This window comes from Mustela nivalis (genome assembly GCF_964662115.1).
Source record: "Mustela nivalis genome assembly, chromosome: 13".
NCBI lineage: Eukaryota > Metazoa > Chordata > Mammalia > Carnivora > Mustelidae > Mustela > Mustela nivalis.
The window spans coordinates 86208418-86228223 of record NC_139032.1 but is presented as its reverse complement, the minus strand read 5'-3'; the positions used below and the strand labels follow the sequence as shown (position 1 = coordinate 86228223).

At 55.0% G+C, this 19806-nt stretch overlaps 1 protein-coding gene and 1 long non-coding RNA gene across 3 annotated transcripts; one reads left to right on the top strand and one right to left on the bottom strand.

Annotated features, from left to right (window-relative positions):
- Nucleotides 1–7887: 7887 nt before the first annotated feature.
- LOC309846590 lies at nucleotides 7888–9938 on the bottom strand. The gene is made up of 2 exons (XR_014302007.1): nucleotides 9693–9938; nucleotides 7888–8523 (listed from the first exon to the last, which is right to left on the bottom strand). It is a non-coding gene; the product is annotated as an uncharacterized lncRNA (long non-coding RNA).
- Nucleotides 9939–10795: 857 nt separating this feature from the next.
- PTGES2 (prostaglandin E synthase 2) lies at nucleotides 10796–15841 on the top strand. Of its 2 annotated transcripts, XM_082695749.1 has the most exons (7): nucleotides 10796–11099; nucleotides 12267–12464; nucleotides 13154–13212; nucleotides 13555–13704; nucleotides 13971–14171; nucleotides 14518–14635; nucleotides 15280–15841. In XM_082695749.1, exons 1-7 carry the CDS (start codon nucleotides 10830–10832, stop codon nucleotides 15400–15402), a joined length of 1119 nt encoding a protein of 372 aa, XP_082551875.1. In that variant the 5' UTR covers nucleotides 10796–10829; the 3' UTR covers nucleotides 15403–15841. The 2 variants fall into 2 exon arrangements, with proteins under 2 accessions (XP_082551875.1, XP_082551876.1); XM_082695750.1 differs by lacking the exon at nucleotides 10796–11099 and having other exon boundaries at nucleotides 12326–12464; nucleotides 13154–13303.
- The last annotated feature ends 3965 nt before the right edge of the window (nucleotides 15842–19806 follow it).

Below are 19806 nucleotides of genomic sequence, written 5' to 3'. Positions count from 1 at the left end.
CTTAAAATAGAGATCGCAATCCTGCAAGAAGTGAATCTCTCTCAGTTTACAAATGTCTTAGCAATTTGCAAGAACAAAGCATTTCTATCAACCTAGCTTCCAGAAGGAAATGTAGATACAATGAAATGTCCTTATAACTGTGGCGCCCGGGTGGCTCAGTTGGTTAAGCGTCTGCCTTTGGCTCAAGTCATGATCTTGGAGACCAGGATGAAGCCTGGCAGGGTGGGGCTCCCTGCTCACCGAGGAGCCTGCTTCTCCCTCTCCCTCTGTTGCTCCTCCTGCTTGTGCTCTCTCTCTCTCTCAAATAAATAAAATTCTTTTAAAAATATTTTATTTATTTATTCGACAGAAAGAGAGATCACAAGTAGGCAGAGAGAGGCAGAGAGAGGAAGGGAAGCAGGCTCCCTGCCCAGCAGAGAGCCTGAAGTGGGGTTTGATCCCAGGACCCTGGGATCATGATCTGAACTGAAGGCAGAGGCTTTAACCCACTGAGCCACCCAGGTGCCCCAATAAGTAAAATCTTAAAAAAAAAAAAAAAATCCTTACAGGCTGCAGCCCATTGACAGATGCTTGAAGCGGGCAGAGCATATGCTCCTCCAGGAGGCTCCCAACTACCCTCGTATTAATGTCTTGCTAGAAGGAGAAGCAACCTTAACTTGACAAAGGCAGGATCTTTTTTTTTTTTTTTTGAAAGATTTTATTTATTTATTTTTTGAAAGAGACAGAGATCACAAGTAGGCAGAGAGGCAGGCAGAGAGAGAAGGAAGCAGGCTCCCTGCTGAGCAGAGAGCCAGATGCGATTCGGGGCTCCATCCCAGGACCCTGGGATCATGACCTGAGCTGAAGGCAGAGGTTTTAACCCACTGAGTCACCCAGGCGCCCTGACAAAGGCAGGATCTTGTGAGTCTTCTTTAACTAGGAAAATCCATTTAAAATATCCCTCCTCTTTACCCCGGCACAACTCCCAAGAATATAATTAGTCACCGCTCACAACCCTGGGATGGCAGCTTTTTCTGCCCAAGGCTTCTGTCCCTGTGTTTTAATAAAACATCATTTTGCACCAAAGATGTCTCAAAAATTCTTTCAAAAATTTATTTATTTATTTGAGAGAGAGAAAGAGAATGAGAGAGAGAGAGAGAGAGAGAGAGAGAGAGAAAGCACCAGCCAGGAGAAGGGCAGAGAAAGAGACTCCCGGCTGAGCAGGGAGCCCAGTGTGGGCTTTGATTCCAGGATTCTGGGATCATGACCTGAGCCGAAGGCAGACGCTTAACTGACTGAACCACCCAGGTGCCCTCAAGAATTCTTTCTTGATTGTTGGTCCCCACTGAGCCTCACTTATATTCCCAAACCCCATCACTACTTCCTGGTTCCCCTCCAGGGAAGGGGAGGCAGCTGAAAGTGGACCTTCCTAGCAGGGAAGGACAGAATATGTGCCCTGCCTGTGCTCATGGATCCAGATCCTGGCCCTCCCAAGGACCCCACACCAGGGCCTGGCCCGGGGTGAGATACCTTTTCTCCAATGAAAGCCCACTAGGCAGTGTTCTCATGGTGAGTCTGCTGCTCCCCAAGTGGCAGAGGTGGCCCCAGACCTCAGCTGATCCCTAAGGTACTTGGCCCCTCCTGTAGGCCCAGGGGACAGAGACCCTCGAGCTGGGCCTGGCTGCTGCAAATGAGACAGCTTGACAAAGCAGGGCTCTGGGGCAGCAGTCCCAGCTCCATCCCGGTGGACATTGTCCCCGGTGGGGACAATGAAGGACATGGCTCTGCACTGGGTGAAGCAGGCTGGGGGGCTGGGGCCTAAAGCAGGGCTCTCTACCCTGCTGCTCTGGACACCAGGTACTTTAGGTCACAGTGCGTGCAAGGACTCGGTCTCATCCTTGAGAGAGCATCAATACCATCTGCCAGCTCTGGCCATAGCCTTGGGCTGCAGAGCCCCAGGGGCCTAGGCGTGGGCCCCTAGGACTGTTTCTGCCATGGATGATCCCAGCTTTCCCCTGGAGGGAAGTACGTTCCTCATGGGAGCCTGGTTGTCCACAGGAGGCAGTGCAGGGTCCTAGCCCCTGGGTGGTGTCTCCTAGAAGTCACCAGAAGAGCCGCCTGGCCTGAGGCAGAACCGAGGGCTCACTGGCCTCAGATGACTTCCGGGGTCTCCTTGGCTCTTCTAGCTGCTACCGGGGAACCCGCTCCCCTAGTCTGGACTTAGGTGGTGGATCCTGAGGGAAGGGACTCAAGGGGTCCTGAGATGGGGGGTCAGGGCAGCCTCTACTGCCCTGATGCCAAAAAGGCCCCCCAGAGAACCCCTCGCCCACTCAGGCCTCTCAGGATGATGAAAGAACAGAAAGTGAGGATGAGCAAAGCTTTGGGGAAATGATGTTGCTACCAAAGCCCACGTGTTCTCTGAAGTCACCAAGGGCCACCTCTCACCTCTGTCATCCCCCTCACAGCCCTAGGAGCTCTACCCCTGCTCCTCCCTTTTAGAAGGTTATTTTTGAGTTTGCCGTGACTACTGGATCAGAGGGAGACCGACAGGCAGTGCCTACCACTGGACAGAATATTCTAGACTTGAGAAGTCATGAGGTAGCATGGCCAACGGTCCTTTAGTACGAATTCACACCCCCTGCTCATGAGGGTATGAGGTGGGGAGGGGTTAGGACCAGGTCTGGAGCCTGAGAGAACCAGGGCCAGTTGCAAGAAGGGAGAAGGCCCGGCTCAGGGGCCCCTCGTTGAATCCTGACGCCGTGAGGAGGTGCCCACCCTTGCCCACCCCACCCCTGCCAGTTTTTCCCTCCCTAAAGACAGCTGCGTCGCAGATGCTGTGAGGTGTTGAAAGGAAAACTGGGGGAGGCCACGGGAAGGCTGGAGACGAGGACCAAACCACACCCTGACTTTTGCCACCTCTAAAGGCTGAATAGCAGAACAAAAGGCTTAGGTCGATAAAGTCCAGTAGCACTGAGAAAGGGTCTGTGCTATGGGTTGCGCGCTCACCTACATGACTTCCCACCCGTTTGCTAGTCAGCTAGAGACGATTGGGTCGGGGTCAGAAATTCTTGGCTGGTCCTTGCTGTCCTTGCCGGGGCTATAGGCTATACCACTGTAAGACTGAGCTGTGCTTACACAAACTATGTCTTGAGTGGCCCTGAAGTCAGTACATCTGGCGCTAGAGGGTCTGCTATTGGTGCTTAGGAAATAGATAATGGGAAAGCTTGAAGGATTTTCTCTACATATTGCAAACTCTTTAGTAATCAGCTAAAAATAGATACTTTCCTATGATTGTTTCTGTTAGCTCTATAATACCTCACAGCCTTGAATAAAATCGGCTCTACTGGACATCCTCCTTGGTGCTCCTCCTGCCCTTGTCTCTTTGTCTCTTCATTTCTTTTCACCATCCTCTTACCCTCATGGTCCTGGTCGATTTGTTGTGCCGGCCGCGACAGAAAACCACAGGCCCAAGATGGATTCACTAATGCTAAGGGCCTTACCTCAGCAAAGCCAAGACCGAAGGCCTAACCCAACCGTAGTCCTGACCCCCCTGCACCGCACCTCCCCCCATGTAACCTTTGACCAGTCCACATGGAATTTCCACCACGAAAATTTTTTTTTAATTATTTATTTATTTGACAGAGAAAACCACAGCGAGAGAGGGAACACAAGCAGGGGGAGTGGGAGAGGGAGAAGCAGGCTTCCTGCTGAGCAGGGAGCCGATGTGGGGCTCGATCTTAGGACACTAGGATCATGACCTGAGCCAAAGGCAGATGCTTAACGACTGAGCCACCGGAAGCCCAGTGCCAGGGAATTTACTGAGAGATCCCTCCCATTTCCCTTACGTGGGTGACCTTGACTAAAACGATGGATTCCTTGATAACAGTTTCCTTTCTTCTGTTCCTTCTCTACCTTTAAAAACCTTTCCTTCTCTGGAGCTCAAAAAAGCTCCATTCTTTTTGCTAGATGGGGAGCTGCCTGATTCATGAGTTGTCAATAAATCCAGTTTGATGTTTTAAATTACTCAGCCCAATCTGTGTTGTTTAACAGAGGCTGGGCATGCACATGGGGCGCCGTCTCTACCTGAGGCCGACTCGGAGCTTCTAAGCAAACCCAGTCTTCTCCGGGTGTTGGCTCCAGGCGTGTCTGGGCCTTATCTGTCTGTTGTTATCTCTGTGTGCGCTTGGCCTCAGCTGACGACGGGTGATGGCCACCTCTTCCGCCCTTCCTAGCCCAGCTACCTCTCCCCTCTGGTGGCTCTTACCCTTCCCTTCCCTTGGAAGGGTAAGAGTGAAGAGGATGAGGCGCCTGGGTGGCTCAGTCGTTAAGCATCTGCCTTTGGCTCAGGTCATGATTCCAGGGTCGTGGGGTTGTGGGATCGAGCCCCATATTGGGCTCACTGCCCTGTGGGAAGCCTGCTTTTCCCTCTCCCACTCCCCCTGCTTGTGTCCCTCTCTCACTGTCTGTCTCCTTGTGTCAAATGGAAGTCCAGAGCAGGACTTGGAAGGCCCCAGCCCGGGCTTCTCCCAGGAGGGACTTGGCCCCAAGGCTTCTGTGTGATGTGTTATGGACTCAAATGAGTGAGCTTTGTGGCCTTCAGGGTCCCGTCTACCCTGGAGCCCTTGGACTTGGCCAGAGTCCAAACAGCAGGTCCACACCATGATCCCTCTGAGTGCTGGGGGAATGCCTCCAGAAGACCAGTCACGGCCACAGGAACTCTTGGTGTCCAGAGATGAGCGTTCCTTGGCCACTGTGGTCCAAACACCCTGGAGGAGGAAGGCCTGCTCCTCCAGAGCCCTGGCTTGAGTTTCTAGTTTCCAGAAGCAGCTTTCCAATCTCCAGGCCCCATCTGTTGTGCTAGGGCTAACGAGGGGGCCTCAAGGATCTGCTGGTTCCTGCTCTTCCATCTGGTTGGGACCCTCTAAAAGGCAGCCCTCCCTATCCCTCCCACAAGCACCTACTAGGTCCCTCCTTCTGGAAATGTCCTTTGGGCCCACTGGGCAGGGGGCAGCAGGCCTTGCCATATGAGATCTGGGCCCAGGGCTTCCTCCTCAGTCTGGACCTCAGGTACCTGGCCCTAGCTGGGTGCCTCCTAGCTGGGTGCCTCCTAGCTGGGTGCATGCCTTCTAGCTGGGTGCCCCTGCCTCTCACTCTGGAGCCTGGGCTCCCGTGCAGGCTAGAAGGTCCGTGATGACCTCAGTGGGGACTGGAGGCCACTGCTCTGGGCAGGGTCTGCCGTGGGCACCAGGCATCTAGTGGGTAGATACTGGGTTCTGGTGGGGCTGGGCAGGAGACACCTCTTCCCGGCAGGGTCCTGGCACTAACCAAGACCTGGATCCTCCCAGCTGTGCACCCTTCTTGCCTGGGCTGCAGCTCCGAGCACCCCAGGAAAGAGTATCTCCACCTTGACCACTCCTGGTTAAGCACCCCCATGCTCCCTGCCCACTAGGCCCTTGGCTAGACATGAGGGACACCATCCAAGATGGCTTGTGTGAGACTAGTCTGGCTCTCCCAAAAGACTGATTCTCCTTGGGATGCCCAGGTGACTCAGTGGGTTAAGCCTCTGCCATCAGCTTAGGTCATGATCTCAGGGTCCTGGGATCAAGCCCCGCACTGGGCTCTCTGCTCGGAGAGGAGCCTGCTTCCCCCTCTCTCTCTGCCTGCTTGTGATCTCTCTTTCTCTCTGTTAAGTAAATTAAAAATCTTAAAAAAAAAAAAAAAAAAAGATTCTCCTTTGCACCCTGAGAACCCAGGATCCACCAGGAGAGTGCCCAGCCCAGGGGGCAGGGGAATGGGTTCTGGAAAGGTGAAGAGAGTACAGATGTCTGAGAGGTACTCAGGCTCCTTTGAGGTCCTCCTGGAAGTGTAGGGCTCCAGCCCTTCTGCCCCTCCCCATTCATGCCAGGTTGAGGAAGGTTGAGGTCACAGTGGCTCTTCCTCTCACCCTGTGCTTATTTCACATGAGGTATGTTCTGTGACTGAGCCTTTCCCTGGGGAAGGGGGTCATGAGACAGGCTATGACAGGCAAAGGACGAGGTCAGGCCCCCAAGGGAGAGTGTGTCCAGCTTCATGAGGAGAAGGGGCCAACTTGGACCAATGGAGAGTGGGGTGGGGGGCCAGGAGCCTGGTGAGGGGGTGGAGGAAGTGCCGATAGCGTGCACCAAGCCCTCTACAGAGACCAGAGGACACAGGGCACAGGTCTGGGTACCTCTCTCTGTGCCCAGAGTCCTTTAGGTCTTGGGTGGACACCGGCCTCCCCCCCAGGTCAGTGCAGCTGCAGGTGTCCCTCCCTAATTGCTCAGCCAGGTCTGCCAGGACTGGACTGTCCCATGGCTCCTTGTTCTCTCCCTTGCTCTTGGGTCCCTGAGTCCTGGACTGAAGGCTCGTGTCATACCCACCCACCCTCACTCCTATGTTGGAAGCTAATTCTCAGGGCAGTAGTATTTGCAGGAGGGGGTATCTTTTGGAGGTGATTAGATAATAAGAGTGCAGCCCTCATGAATGGAATTAGTGCCTTTATAAGAGACCCCGGAGACCCCTCTCACCCGTCCCCCCCCCTTGTGAGGACAGCGAGACGACAGACACCTATGAACCAGGAATCGGGCGCTCGCCAGAGACTGAATCTGCCAGCGCCTTGACCTTGGACTTCCCAGCCTCCAGAACTGTGAGAAATAAATTAAAACAACTTCTTCTATTTGAGTACAGTCGATACGCCATGTTCCATGAGTTTCAGGTGTACAACACAGTGACTCAGCTTCTGGTTATGCTTTGCCCCAAGTGTAGCTTCCTTCTGTCTCATGCTGTATCATGGACAAAATTCCCTATAATGCATGAGAAACAAATTTCTGTTGTTTATAAGCCATTTAGTCTGTGGTATTCTGTTACGGGCTGAGATAGCTACCTTCCCAGACTGCTGGATCTCACCATCTTGGGCTGCCTCCTCCATACCTCCCTGGAGACTTCTGTCTTGGCCCACCTCGTCCTCCACATCCGTAGGTCCCCTGATCAGCCACACCCTTGACCTTCTCTCCAGAGCACCTCTGTGAACAGTGAATTTCCTACTTTTAGCATCTTCTGAATAGACTATTTCCCAAATCATCAAATTACTGCAACAAATCACTACAAACTTTTTGGCTGAAATTAATGCATTCGGAAGGCCCAAAGTAAAAAATGAGAAGTTCACTGTGCCGAAATCGAGGTGTGGGAAAGGTCACTCTCCCTCCAGATGTTCTAGGGGATTGTTCCTCGCCTCTTCCAGCTTTTGCTGGCTACTGGCATTTCTTGGCTTGTGGCCCCTCTGCTCCAACCTGCCTGTCTTCACATCCCCTTCTCTATGTGTGTGATCTCACTTGCCTCTCTAAGGAGCACCCGTGAGATGACATGCACAGCCCATCTGGATAATCTGGGATGACCTCCTCTGTCCAAATCCCAACTCATATTTTTAAAAAAGATTTTATTTATTTATTTGACAGACACAGATCACAAGTAGGCAGAGAGGCAGGCAGAAGGAGGAGAAAGCAGGCTCCCTGCCGAGCAGAAAGCCAGGACCTTGGGATCATGACCTGAGCGGAAAGCAGAGGCTTTAACCCACTGAGCCACCCAGGTGCCCCCAAATCCCAACTCATTTAAAAGGTCCAATAAGAAGAGGCAAAAACAAGACAAAAAAAAAAAAAAAGGAGAAGAAAATGAAGGGAAAGAACAATCATTAGTTTTGAATATTTGCCTTATACTATTAAAAAGCTGGTGAGTTGTGAGAATCATTTTCTTCTTCTCACAGGAAGTTGAAAACCGAATGCACTGTGTCAGATTATGAATCAGGAATTAGAACGCTGTCAGTCTTCAAGAAAGGAAAAAAATCTGGGCTGTATCAAGATTTGTTTTGTTTGCTTTTGAAGAGTAATGTACACATTTATTTATTTTTATTTTTTTAAAGATTTTATTTATTTATTTGACAGAGAGAGATACACAAGGAGGCAGAGAAGCAGGCAGAGAGAGAAGGGGAAGCAGGCTCCCTGCCGAGTGGGCCGTGTGGGGCTTGATCTCAGGACCCCGAGATCACGACCTGAGCCAAAGGCAGAGGCCCAACCCACTGAGCCACCCAGATGCCCCTAATGTACACATTTAATTTATACACTTTGAAAATCAGACATTAGTATATTAACCATTAAGACATTTTTAAAAAGTAGTAAAAAAGAAACAAAGCAATCTTGTGGGGTGCCTGGATGGCTCAGGTCGTGATCTCAGCGTCCTGGGGTCCTGGGATCGTCCTGGGATCCAGTCCCATGTTGGGTTCTCTGCTCATTAGAAGTCTGCTTCTTCCTCTCACTCTCCCTTTGTGCTCTCCCTTTCTCTCAAATGAATAAATAAAGCCTTAAAAAAAAAAAAAAAGAAAAAAAGCAATCCTGGCTGAACAGCAGCCTGGATTGGAGAGTGCTCCCTCTGTCAGCCAGATGTAGCATGAAGCTGAGCTTGAATCCCTGGCTGGGGTCACAACAAACATGGCACGTGCGTAGTCTTAAGCCTGTGCTTTAGCACAGGGAAAGGCTGCAAAGGAATGAGTGAAGTGTCCTGAGTAAAGGTTTAGAAAAGGAACCGTAAAATAAATGCAAACAAAACAAAACAAAACAAAAAACCCCAAAACAAAACAAACAAACAAACAAAAAAAACACCACCAAAACCAAAAACAAACAAAAAACACCACCAGAACGAGAACATGGAGAGCAGAAATTAAGAAAATAGAAACAAAGATAGAAAAGGAATATCAAAGCCAAACGCTGAGGTCCCCTGGGCATTAAGCAGGGCTCTTTGTTCAATGCTATCCAGAAACAGGGGGCTGTAATAAATGCATGAAGAAAGCAGCAGTGTCGGGGTCAAGGGCAGTGAGCCTGCCCTAACATCCTGCCTAATCTTGATCAAGAGGAACAAAGGAAAATTCTGCCAAGTATTTTGGTGGAGGTGCTGGTCACTGGGTTTCCATTCTCTATTTGGGAGAGGTGGAGCAGGTGCCGGGTGTGCAAAAAATCTGGGTCTCTAGGGTACAAGCCTCTCTAGCCTCCGGCTTCTCTCCATTCATTCATTTTCCCATTAAATCCTAACGTCGCAATGCAGGAGATACTAATCTTTAGTCTTATCTTACAGATATGGGACAGGCTGGAAAAGGTGAAAAACAGCTGATGGTTCTCTGTCCATATCCCTCCCTACCCTCCCCACCCTCCCCCGCAGTGCTGGGCAGGCAACAGGCTACTCTGTAAGCAGGTCACATTCGCCAAGGCTCCGGGTCACACCGGCAAAGGTGGCTGGAGATGCTGACTGCGCAAGGCGGCTTCGCCCACCCAGACAGGCCCTCCTGCTGAGCCAAGACGGTTCACCCGCCCCATCCCCTCAGGAGCCTCCGTCTCCACAGGGGCTGCAGTAAGTGGCTGGAGCAAATGCCAAAAGGGCGAGTGATCTTGAAGCGGCCTCAGTTTCCCCATCTGCAAAACGGGGCCGGTTGCGGTTTCCAGGGACCCATTCGGAGGTGCTCGCCCTGAACCACCAGCCGTCACCTGCAGCTGCAAACTACCGGGGGCGAGGGGTGGGAGGGTTCCGAGCCCCCAGCCCGGCCCCGCTTCCCCTTTCCAGGGGGGCAGCCCTGAAAAAGAAAAGGTCGCTTCAGCAGCACCCCCTCCTTCCATCCCCAGGGCCACCTGTTCCCCCGAAGCCGTTGTCCTTGCCTTCCGCGCCCGCCTCCACCGGCATGCCCAGGTCCCTGTTAGGGTCCGACTTTGCGGTCTCGGGTGCTGCGATGTCCGCGCGACGGTGGACCGTGGCGACCGTCGCACTGACTACTGGCGTCGGGCGGAAAGTGGAGGCTGCCGAGAGCCGGCGGCGCGCTCCGAGGGGAACCTGGAGGAGGAAAGCCACCGCAACGCGGGATCCTCCCGACTCAAGCCCCGCCCAGCCCCGTCAGGCTCCGCCCACCAGGCCCCGAGCTCTCCCTACCGCAGCCCAGCTCTCGCGCTCTCTACCGCGAGCCCAGCTCTGTCCCCGCCCCGTCCCGTCGTCGGACTCCGCCCCTCCCTGCCCACATCCTGACGGGTCTTTGGATCTCCGCCTACTATCCGAGCCCCGCTCCTTTCCGGGCCTCCGGGAGGGGCCATCCGGGACTGCCCGCCGCGAAGCCTAGGTGCTGGGGACCCAGGCCCTCAGCTACGGCGAGCAAGCCCGGCAGAGGGGCGGGGCAGCCTGACAGCTCCACTCTGCCCATTCCTGCCGCTGGTCACCTGCTGGTCAGCGAACCAGCGCCTCCGCGTGGTTGAAATCTGAGACACGTGGTCTCTAAGGCCCCTAGTGTGTATGGAAAATTTTATGGTTCGGGACACAGAAGAAACGGTGCAGCGGCGCGGGAGGGCAGAAAGAGCCCGAGTCGTGGGCACCAGGTGTGGTCTGGCGTTACCGCGGCCCTCCTGGACCTCCTGGACCCAGAGCTGTGACCCTTTTTGTGACACCCTTCAGGATTCAATTTCTTACATGAGGTAGAAGGTCCCGGACGACGCTGGGACCCAAAGTCCTCACGACGAGTTCCTGCGTTCGGCCCCGGGTCACCACCGAGAAGGGTTCTAACTCATGTTCAGAAGCCGGGCATTTAGCGACTCCCAAACATCCCAGAGTGTGTTTCTGTGGTTCTCACGGGTGCGTGGAAACCGGGCGCCCGGGATGCACGCTCAGTTCCTCCGGGGCTGTTCTTCCCCGCTCGGCGTCACTGTCACCCCTAGCAACCCTCCGCTGATGGAGACCCGCCCCTTTAAGGGAAGCCTGATTCCCGGCCGTCTTCGTTTTGCGCGCCCGCCCGCGGCGCCGGCGAAGAGAACATGGCCCAGGCTGCACGGGCGCTGTGGCCGGTGGGGCACGCTTTGGCCTGGAGGCTGGGTAGTCGCCTTCCGTCGGGCCTCCCCGCGCAGAGTCGGGCCGGCTTCGCGGGAGCGGCGGGAGGCCCGGGCCCCGCGGCCACAGCCCGCAAGGGCAGCCCGCGGCTGCTGGGGGCGGCGGCGCTGGCCCTGGGGGGCGTCCTGGGGCTGTACCACACGGCGCGGTGGCACCTGCGCGCCCAGGACCTCCGCGCCCAGCGCTCTGCGGCGCAGGTAAGCCCGGGACGCACCAAGCCGCGGGTAGGGGTGTTGCGGTCTGCGCCGAACTTGGGGACTTATGGCGGGGTCAGGTATCACCTCTTCTGTCCGTTTGTGACCTTGGGCAAGTGACTTGGATTTAAATATGAGCACTTAGCGTCCTCATCTGTGCAATGGGGTCGCCACTGTTGTCTGCCAACTAGAATTGTTGTCTTCGTCGTAAAGTCATTTTCTAACGTGTTGTTAGACTTTTTAATGGAAAGATTTGGAGATTACAGGAAAGGGAAAGCAAGCCTCCTTCATTACTTTCTAAACATTTTGTCGTTTGGAAAGTAATAAACTTTCCCCAAATCCTCCCACCATCTTCAGATCATAAGGTTATGCATTTGTTTATTAGTTGCAGCATTTTTAGGGAACCGATAACCCTTAGATTCCAGGCCCTGAGATGGAGAGGTGGAGGTTCCCTTAGCTGGGCTGTGCGAGTGCCCCTTTCCTGGGCTCAGGGAAACAGGATGGTAGGAGAGAGTGGAGTTCTCTGTATCTCTCTGCCCACCCTATGTAGTCCAGCCTCAGTGTCCCATCTGAACAGTGAGGGAGGGGGCTGCTGCTCTGGCTTTTAATATGCAGTGAACGTCCCTAGGGCTTATTCATCTGCTGAACATGCAGATTGAGGCCCTCCCCATCCTTGGAGATTTGAGGTTGATCCCACTCTGGTAAAGGCTGGGCTCCAGTCCTTCACCCAGAGGGTCCCTTGGGTTGAGGGAGTTTGAGTGCTCACTCCAAGTTGAAACAATTGCTCTGCATCTTGGGTAGCCCACCTGGGACCGGCAGGTGTGTGTGTGTGTGTGTGTGTGTGTGTGTGTGTGTGTGAGTGAGTGATGTCTGTCCTCTTGGGCCAGGAGGGAGAGGAGAGGGGTCTGTCTGATACTGATCGGAGACCAGAAGATTCATCCTACCTGTACTTCCTGCCTGAGGAGGGTGCTGTATGGGTGCTTGAGGATGGACTGTCCACTGCCCGGGTCTGCTCCCCACCTCCCTGTGTCTCCCTTTCTCTCTGCCACCTATCCCCATTCCTCCTGATGTTCCCAGCCTCCTCCTACAAGTCTCCCTTGGGAGAAATTTGCTTGCAGGTGGGGCTTGGGCACCAGGCCTCAGAAGCCCCTCCCTCTGCTCCCCCTGCAGCTCTCCCTGTCCAGCCGCCTGCAGCTGACCCTCTACCAGTACAAAACGTGTCCCTTCTGCAGCAAAGTCCGCGCCTTCCTCGACTTCCACGCCCTGCCCTACCAGGTGGTAGAAGTGAACCCCGTGCGCAGGGCCGAGATCAAGTTCTCTTCCTACAGGAAGGTGCCCATCCTGCTGGCCCAGGAAGGAGAGAGTTTGGTGAGCCTCAGGGAGCAGCCCCCCACCGCCTGGGTTGTCCTGGAGTACCCCCTAGGCAGGCCCTGCTCTGCAACTCTGGAACAGTGTGGTCTCTTTGGACCTTGCTGTGGGTTATGAACCAGCTGGGCCCAAGGGAGGCAGAGTGTCCCAGAGCTCAACTGTGTGAGCTCTGAAATCAGGGTGCTCCGGGCTCAAGGTGGGGCGCTGCCACTCTCTGGTTACATGACTTGGGGCAGGTCACTTAGCCTCTCTGGGCTTGCTTCTTCATTAATCAACAGAAGGCCATACTCTCAGGTGGTAGGAAATGCTTGGCCAGTGCTTGGCTCCTAGCTTATAGCTTCTAGAGCCCATCCTGCCCCTCAGTGCGTGGGAGGCCAGGTGGGTGAGTGGTCAGGGCCCAGACTTTCGGTCCTCGCTACACCCTCCTTCCTATTAGCCACACTTGGGCCTCTCTTACTCAGGATGGCCTGGGCAGCGGTGGGCAGGGGGGGGAGGGGACTATGTCCTGTGGGGCGGGGAAAGCTCCATGGGCATTGATTTTGGGGATGAACCCCCAGGGATGGACAAACAATGCCGGGTTCTCCTGGACCAGTTTCCTGGAATGCCTGCGTGTTTATTTTAAAAGAGCCCTGGTGACCCTGCTGGTGGCTCCAGGACCCACTCCCCCAACTTAACCTCTCATCCTCCAGCAACAACTGAATGATTCCTCTGTCATCATCAGCGCTCTCAAGACCTACCTGGTGTCGGGGTAAGGAGCCCCTCAGAGGCCTGGGCTGGTGTTGCATTTCGTCCGTTTTATCTCCCAGGAGGCCTCACCCGGGTTCCTCCAGGGGAGCAGGGTAGGCATTCGACTCTGAGCCATCCCCCCCCAGCTCTGCACATCAGGGAGATGCTCCTTTATTTGCCCCAAGGCCCTCTTGCTGCAGGACCCCCTCTGGCTCCCAGAAGAGGGCCGAAAGCTTTGGGGGGTTGGTCCAGGTTCCCCTTCGGCACCGGCTCAGGTTGGGGTAGATCTCCACGCTGAAGAGGCAATGACCTGGCCTCCGAGAGGAAGAACTGGTTGGGATGAGACTCTGGCTGTTTCCCAAAGGCAGCCCCTGGAAGACATCATCACCTACTATCCACCCATGAAGGCTGTGAACGACCAGGGGAAGGAGGTGACGGAATTCTGTAACAAGTATTGGCTCATGCTGGATGAGAAGGAGGCCCAGCGCATGTACGGTGGGAAGGAGGCCAGGACGTAAGTGAGGTGGGGGCGGGGTCTTCTGGAGGTGGGGACGAGGGGGGACAGGCTGAGTGAGACACTGAGATGGGGGAGCAGGGTGGGAGGCCAGGAGGGCTGCGGCCATGGCCAGGGCTAAGTCTCCTTCTGGAAATCCTGCTCCGGCCTCGGCTTCCCATCCATACGCCGCTCCATCTAGACAGTGCACCTGCTCCCACGCCTCCCAGGCCCTGGCTTCCGCAGCCCACCCGGCCTGCCCTCTGTCTGCCCCGTCTTGCCCACAGGGAGGAGATGAAGTGGCGGCAGTGGGCGGATGACTGGCTGGTGCACCTGATCTCCCCCAACGTGTACCGCACTCCTGCCGAGGCCCTGGCCTCTTTCGACTACATCGTCAGGGAGGGCAAGTTCGGGGCAGTGGAGGGTGCTGTGGCCAAGTACATGGGTGCGGCGGCCATGTACCTCATCAGCAAGCGGCTCAAGAGCAGGTGATGGGGCTCACGGGTGCGCATGTGTGCCTGGGGGGGCCTGCTGTCCCCGAGCCCCTGGTCTATGCCACGCCGGGACCCTCAGCCAGAACTCCCAATTGCCTCCGCCTCCCCAGGGGAAGCAGACCGGCCTGGGGGTCTGCTCTGTGCCTCCTTCTGTTGCTTTCTCTGGGGTTGGGTCTCTTGGGTCCTCCTTTGGTCATGGCCTCCCTGACTGGGGCGGATGAGAACTGATTTTTACAGGTGTGATGCCCCTTAGGGGGGTGGCCCTGGCCCCTAGCCTTCCCGTTTTCCCCACCTGGGCCAAGGGTTGGAGTTTCCCTGATGGACTTCCCTTCCTCACTAGGCACCACCTTCAAGATGATGTTCGTGAGGACCTCTATGAGGCTGCCAACAAGTGGGTGGCAGCCGTGGGCAAAGACCGGCCCTTCATGGGGGGCCAGAAGCCAAACCTGGCTGATCTGGTGAGTCTGGTGGTGGCAGGGGATGCCCAGACTAGAGGGGCCTGTCTGGGCAGAGGAAGCCCATCTGGAGGCAATACCTAGTCTCACAGCTCTCCTGCTCTGGAGGCACCTGGCTCCATCCAAGGAACTGTCTTGCTTCACATCACTGACAGGTTCAGGGGAGGGGCTGGCTTCAGGCCCAGCTGGATCCAGGGACCCAAGTGGTATTACCAGGGCTGGGCCTCACCTCTTGCATCTCAACTCCTTGGAGCTGCTTGCACCCACCAGAAGTCCTGGGACAGTGTCTTGTTGGCCTGGCTTGAGTGCCAAGCCCCGAAGCAGTCCTTCGAGCTGGGATGGAATATGTTGATTGCCAGATCTGGGTCTTAGAGCTGGATGGTGGGGTCCTCTCTCCTCAGATTTTAGGACCCGAGAGTGGGGCAGGACATTTTCCCAAAGGAAATTCTAGAGGTGGGGTTTGTTGCCCAGATAGGGGGAGTGGATGCAGGGCAGACAAAACCTACAGAAATCCCCCACATTTCACTCTGAGCACCATGTGCAAAATTGGCGGTTTAGTGAGCCCTCTCAGAGAGGGGAGGTGACGGGCCCCAGGGCGCACAGCTGGTGGAGGGCAGATGTGGACGTCCCTCTGTCGCCTCCCCCAGGCAGTGTATGGTGTGCTGCGCGTGATGGAGGGCCTGGAGGCTTTCGACGACCTGATGTGTCACACCCGCATCAAGCCCTGGTACCTGCGGATGGAGAAAGCCATTGCTGAGGCCCCCCAGTGACCTGAGTGTCCCTGGAGTGGTGGGACACAGCAGAAGACGCTGGCTGCCGGGGACCAGGACCACTGGGTCAGCAACTGATGCTGTGCGGTGGGTGGGGGATGGGATATTCGTGCCTCCCGCCCCCACCCCCCAGCTCCCTGGCTTCTAGCACTGAGCACCTGCTGCAGCCCTGGGACGATGGGGGACAAAAGCCAGCCTTGGTATCTGCCCACAGTCCCCTGAGGGGCCCAGAAGCCTGCCCTTCTCTGGGACTTTCTGTGCCCTGCTATGTCCGCACCTTGGGGTGGGAATCGGCTCAGGCTTCTGCCCTGGACAGGGGAAGGAGGAATAGTCTGGTTTACAAAGGATTTCATCTCTGGCTCCTCCTGGTCCCGGCTCTTCCCAGGTGCCCCTGGGATTGTGTGTCACATTCGCAATAAAGAAAAGGTTTGCTGCTCCATTCGTGGTGCTGTGGTGGGGCGTGGAGGGTGCCGTGCGGGACTGCTGGTGAGCAAGGCTTCAGACTGAGGCCCCCGCCCCACCCTGGTGGTAACTAGTTTGTCCGGTGCTGACTGGGTGTCGGACCTGGGGAGAAGGACTTGGCAGGCTTTGTGTCACAGGGACCCTGGGACACCACCACAGGATAAGCAGCCGGGAAGCCCGAGATGTCCCAGGACGCAGGCCCACTTGTGCCCCTCTCTGAGCCTCCGCATCCTCCTCCGCGAAATGAGCATAATGATAGCCTCTACCTCAAGGGGAGAGCGTGAGGGTTTGAGCGTGAGATGCGGGTCAAGTATGGAGAAGGACGCCCAGCTCAGAGCAGGGGCTGGACTGGCTCCAGTCCTGCTCCTGGGCCAGGGGAGCAGGGTTCCCAGAACCTCGGAACCTGTGAAGCAGGTGGCCACCTGGGCTTCAGTCCCAGGCCTGAGGATGGAGACTCTGGAACAGGGAAAAGCCAGCTCTGGGAGCGAGGCGGCGGCTATGAGTGGAGCTCTCCCGAGCAGAGCACCCAGCGTCGGGGGCTCCCATTCCCCTGGCTGCCTTAGATGGCCTCCAGAGGCCCAGCCGGTGGCCAGTGGGCTGAACTCTCCTCGCCGGGCTCCCCCATTCCCCCAGACCTCTCGAGAGTCTTAAAATATTACTTCATTTTTTTTTTAAGACATAAAAATAATTCATGCTCCTGTGATGGCAAACATTCAAATAAGGTAGAGGCCTGGTGAGCACTCTGGAGGCTGACGGCCTCACATTTGGAAGCAGCGGCCTCAGTTTCTCCCGTAGAGCCAGCCCGCTGCCTGCTTGTTCTCATTCCCATCACCGGCTTCTGTCCGTGCCGGCTCATTCCTCCTGAGACGCATGGATGAGCCACAGCCCAGCGGCCTGGCCAGGGGGAGCACCAGCATGTCCAGATTGCAGTCCCCCTGAATCAGGCCTCAAGTCCTGGTCCCACAGCCTCCCTCAGCAGGATAGGAACTGGGCCACAGGCCGCTCCAGGCCCCTGGAGCAAAAGCCTTTCAGGACTTAAGACCTGAGGGCAGGAGAAACCAAGACCGCCACTTCCAAACATTAGGCTCCTTCTGCCCAGCCCAGCGACGGTGGCTCTCAGCCTCTGGCCTTCCCTGCTGAGGCCTGGTCTGGCTAAGGAGGTCCAGGTGCAGCCAGGCCCCAGCTCCCAGCCATCTACCGTCTCCCTGTGTTCACCGGCTGAGGTTTTCTTCTGTCTCTGCATTTTGCAGAGGAAGAACTGTTGGTGGCTGAGCCATGCCAGGGGACAGGGACCTGACTCCTGACTGGGGCTTTTTCTATTGGGCTGTTGGAGGCAGAAAGGCACCCAGCTGCACCCTCATCACCCTCCTCCACTGAACGGTCACTGTGATGAAAAGCCCAAGAACTGTGCTAGCTAGACCAGCTGCTCCCAGGTCTGGGGCTGGAGAATGGCTAGTCAACCCAAGGCCACCATGGGACACCGACTGAGTGTGCTTCCCCCTCCTCCATCCCAGGAGACAACCCTGCCTCAGTTTCCCCAAATGTTGCTGGGCCAGCCCCTGGGTGTATTTTCCCATAACCACTAGAGGGCAGCAGGGACCGCTAAACAAGGCCTCATGTTGCCACCTTGTGACCAACGTCAGTATTGCAGCTTGTCTGGACAATCTTTAGGGACTCTAATTGCCCATCAGTAAAATGGGTTTAGCAGGTAAGGATCCAAAAATGGGCAGGCAGGAAAAGCCACACCTCTAGGCTTAAAGGCAAGAACCTCTGCCCCATTTTTGGTCATGCTCAGATCAGGGCATGTGCCTGTGGCCTTGATGACAGTGGAAGGCGGGAGGTGAGAACCATGCCAATACCTTCTGTGACCTTGGGCAAACCCTATCTTTGCTCATCCCTGGGCAAGCTCTTGGAAGTCAGATAACCTTAGTGGGTTGTGTGGTCAGTGATGGAAAGATGCACAGAGTCGATGTGCACGGTTGACATGTGTTGGGTGTCTTAGGCAACTGGTGGGGTCTGCTGTTCTCAGAACACACTTCCTGCTCTGTTCCCAAAAAGGATCCCAGAGCTCATGGTCAAGAGCTCCAAGAAGCAAGAAGACAGCAGTTGTGAGAACAGCGAGAGTCTTCTTCTGCCCTGGGAGTCAGGGAGGTCTCCCTGGGGAGGGCAAGACAAAGCTGGGGCTTCAAGAATTGGGAAGATTCTGGTTTGCTTTTTTCTGTTTGTTAGATTGTTAAATTTTAAAGCTTCACTTTGATTATGCCAATAATTATTTATTGTGCATGAATAAAACTTTCAGATAAGCAAAAAGATGATGCCAATTACTTACAACCTCACCAACCTAGAGATACGATCACTTAAAGGTTTTTGGAGTACAGCCTTGCAGATTCTTTTTTATGCAGATTATAGTGCATATATGTATTTTTTTAAAAAAATGTTTGTTTTATTTATTTGACAGAGAGAAAGAATACAAGCAGGGGCAGAGAGGGAGAAGCAAGCTCTCCACTAAGCAGGGAGCCTGATCTGGGACTTGATCCCAGGACCCTGGAATCATGACCCAAGCCAAAGGCAGATGCCCAACCGACTGAGCCACCCAGGCATGCTTGGTATCCACTGTCTTAACAGTGTCTTATTGCTCCTCCCTCTCTCTAGGTAAGTTTTCCCTTTTTTTAAGTAAAAATTTAGATTGTGTGGGATGTCTGGGTTGCTCAGTTGGCTGAGCGTCTGCCTTGGGCTCAGGTCATGATCCTAGGGTTCTGGGACTGAGCCCCACGTCGGATTCCCTGCTCAGTAGGGAGCCTGCTTCTCTCTCTCCCCCTGCTCATGCTCTGTCTCTTAAATAAATAAGTAAAATATATTTTTAGGGATTTTATTTATTTATTTGATGGAAAAAGACACAGTGAGAGAGGGAACACAAGCAGGGGAAGTGGGAGAGGGAGAAGCAGGCTTCCTGCTGAGCAGGGAGCCCGATGTGGGGCTCGGTCCCAGGACCCTGGGATCATGACCTGAGCCAAAGGCAGACGCTTAATGACTGAGCCACCCAGGTACCTGTAAATAAATAAAATAAAATTAAAAAGCCCAACATAATCACAATCCCTTGTAAGAGGGAGAGATGATTCCAGATGAGAAGATGAGAAGCAGGGGCTGGGAGGTTCGAGAAAGGTCCCAGAAATACTGATGCCTCCAGAACCCAGAGGGGCAAGGAGATGGCCTCTCCTCAGGGGCCTCTGGAAGGAACCAGCCCAGAGGACACCTTGATCTCAGCTCAATGAAACTGAATTCAGACCTCCAGCCTCTAGCACTGGAAGGGAATAGTTATGTCTTAAGATACCACGTTTGTGGGTGCCTGGGTGGCTCAGTTGGTTAAGCAGCTGCCTTCCACGAAGGTCATGATCCTGGAGTCCTAGGATCCAGTCCCACATGGGGCTCCCTGCTCAGTAGGGAGTCTGCTTCTCCCACTGACCTCTCTCTTCTCATGCTTTCTCTCTCTCTCATTCTGTCTCTCTCTCAAATAAAAAAAAAAAGATACCACGTTTGTGGGACAGCAGTCATAGGACACCAACACACATGACTGAAGCCAGGGGTCTAGTGACCTCTGATGAAAGAGAATCCGAGATAGGGGGTCTAGTGACTTCTGGTGAGTCCCTTGTTCTGTCAGTTTCCTCCTCTGGAAATGGAGGGGTGGGGCTGGGCTCTTTGGTACAGAAGGGGGTGCCCCACCCTGGCCAGCGAGGGCGGGGCCAGCCCCCTCTCTCCTCAGCATCCACAACTGCTGACGGGAGATAAGGGGCCGTGTGGATTGGCCACAGCCAATGGCCAAAAGAGATGGCTGGTGGCTGCCCCGGCCAGCTGTTCCAGGAAACTGCCAGCAGGTGGCCCAGGTCTGTCCCACCCCCTCAGGGGACAGGCCTCTGGTCCTCTCTGTCCTCAGTTTACTGATCC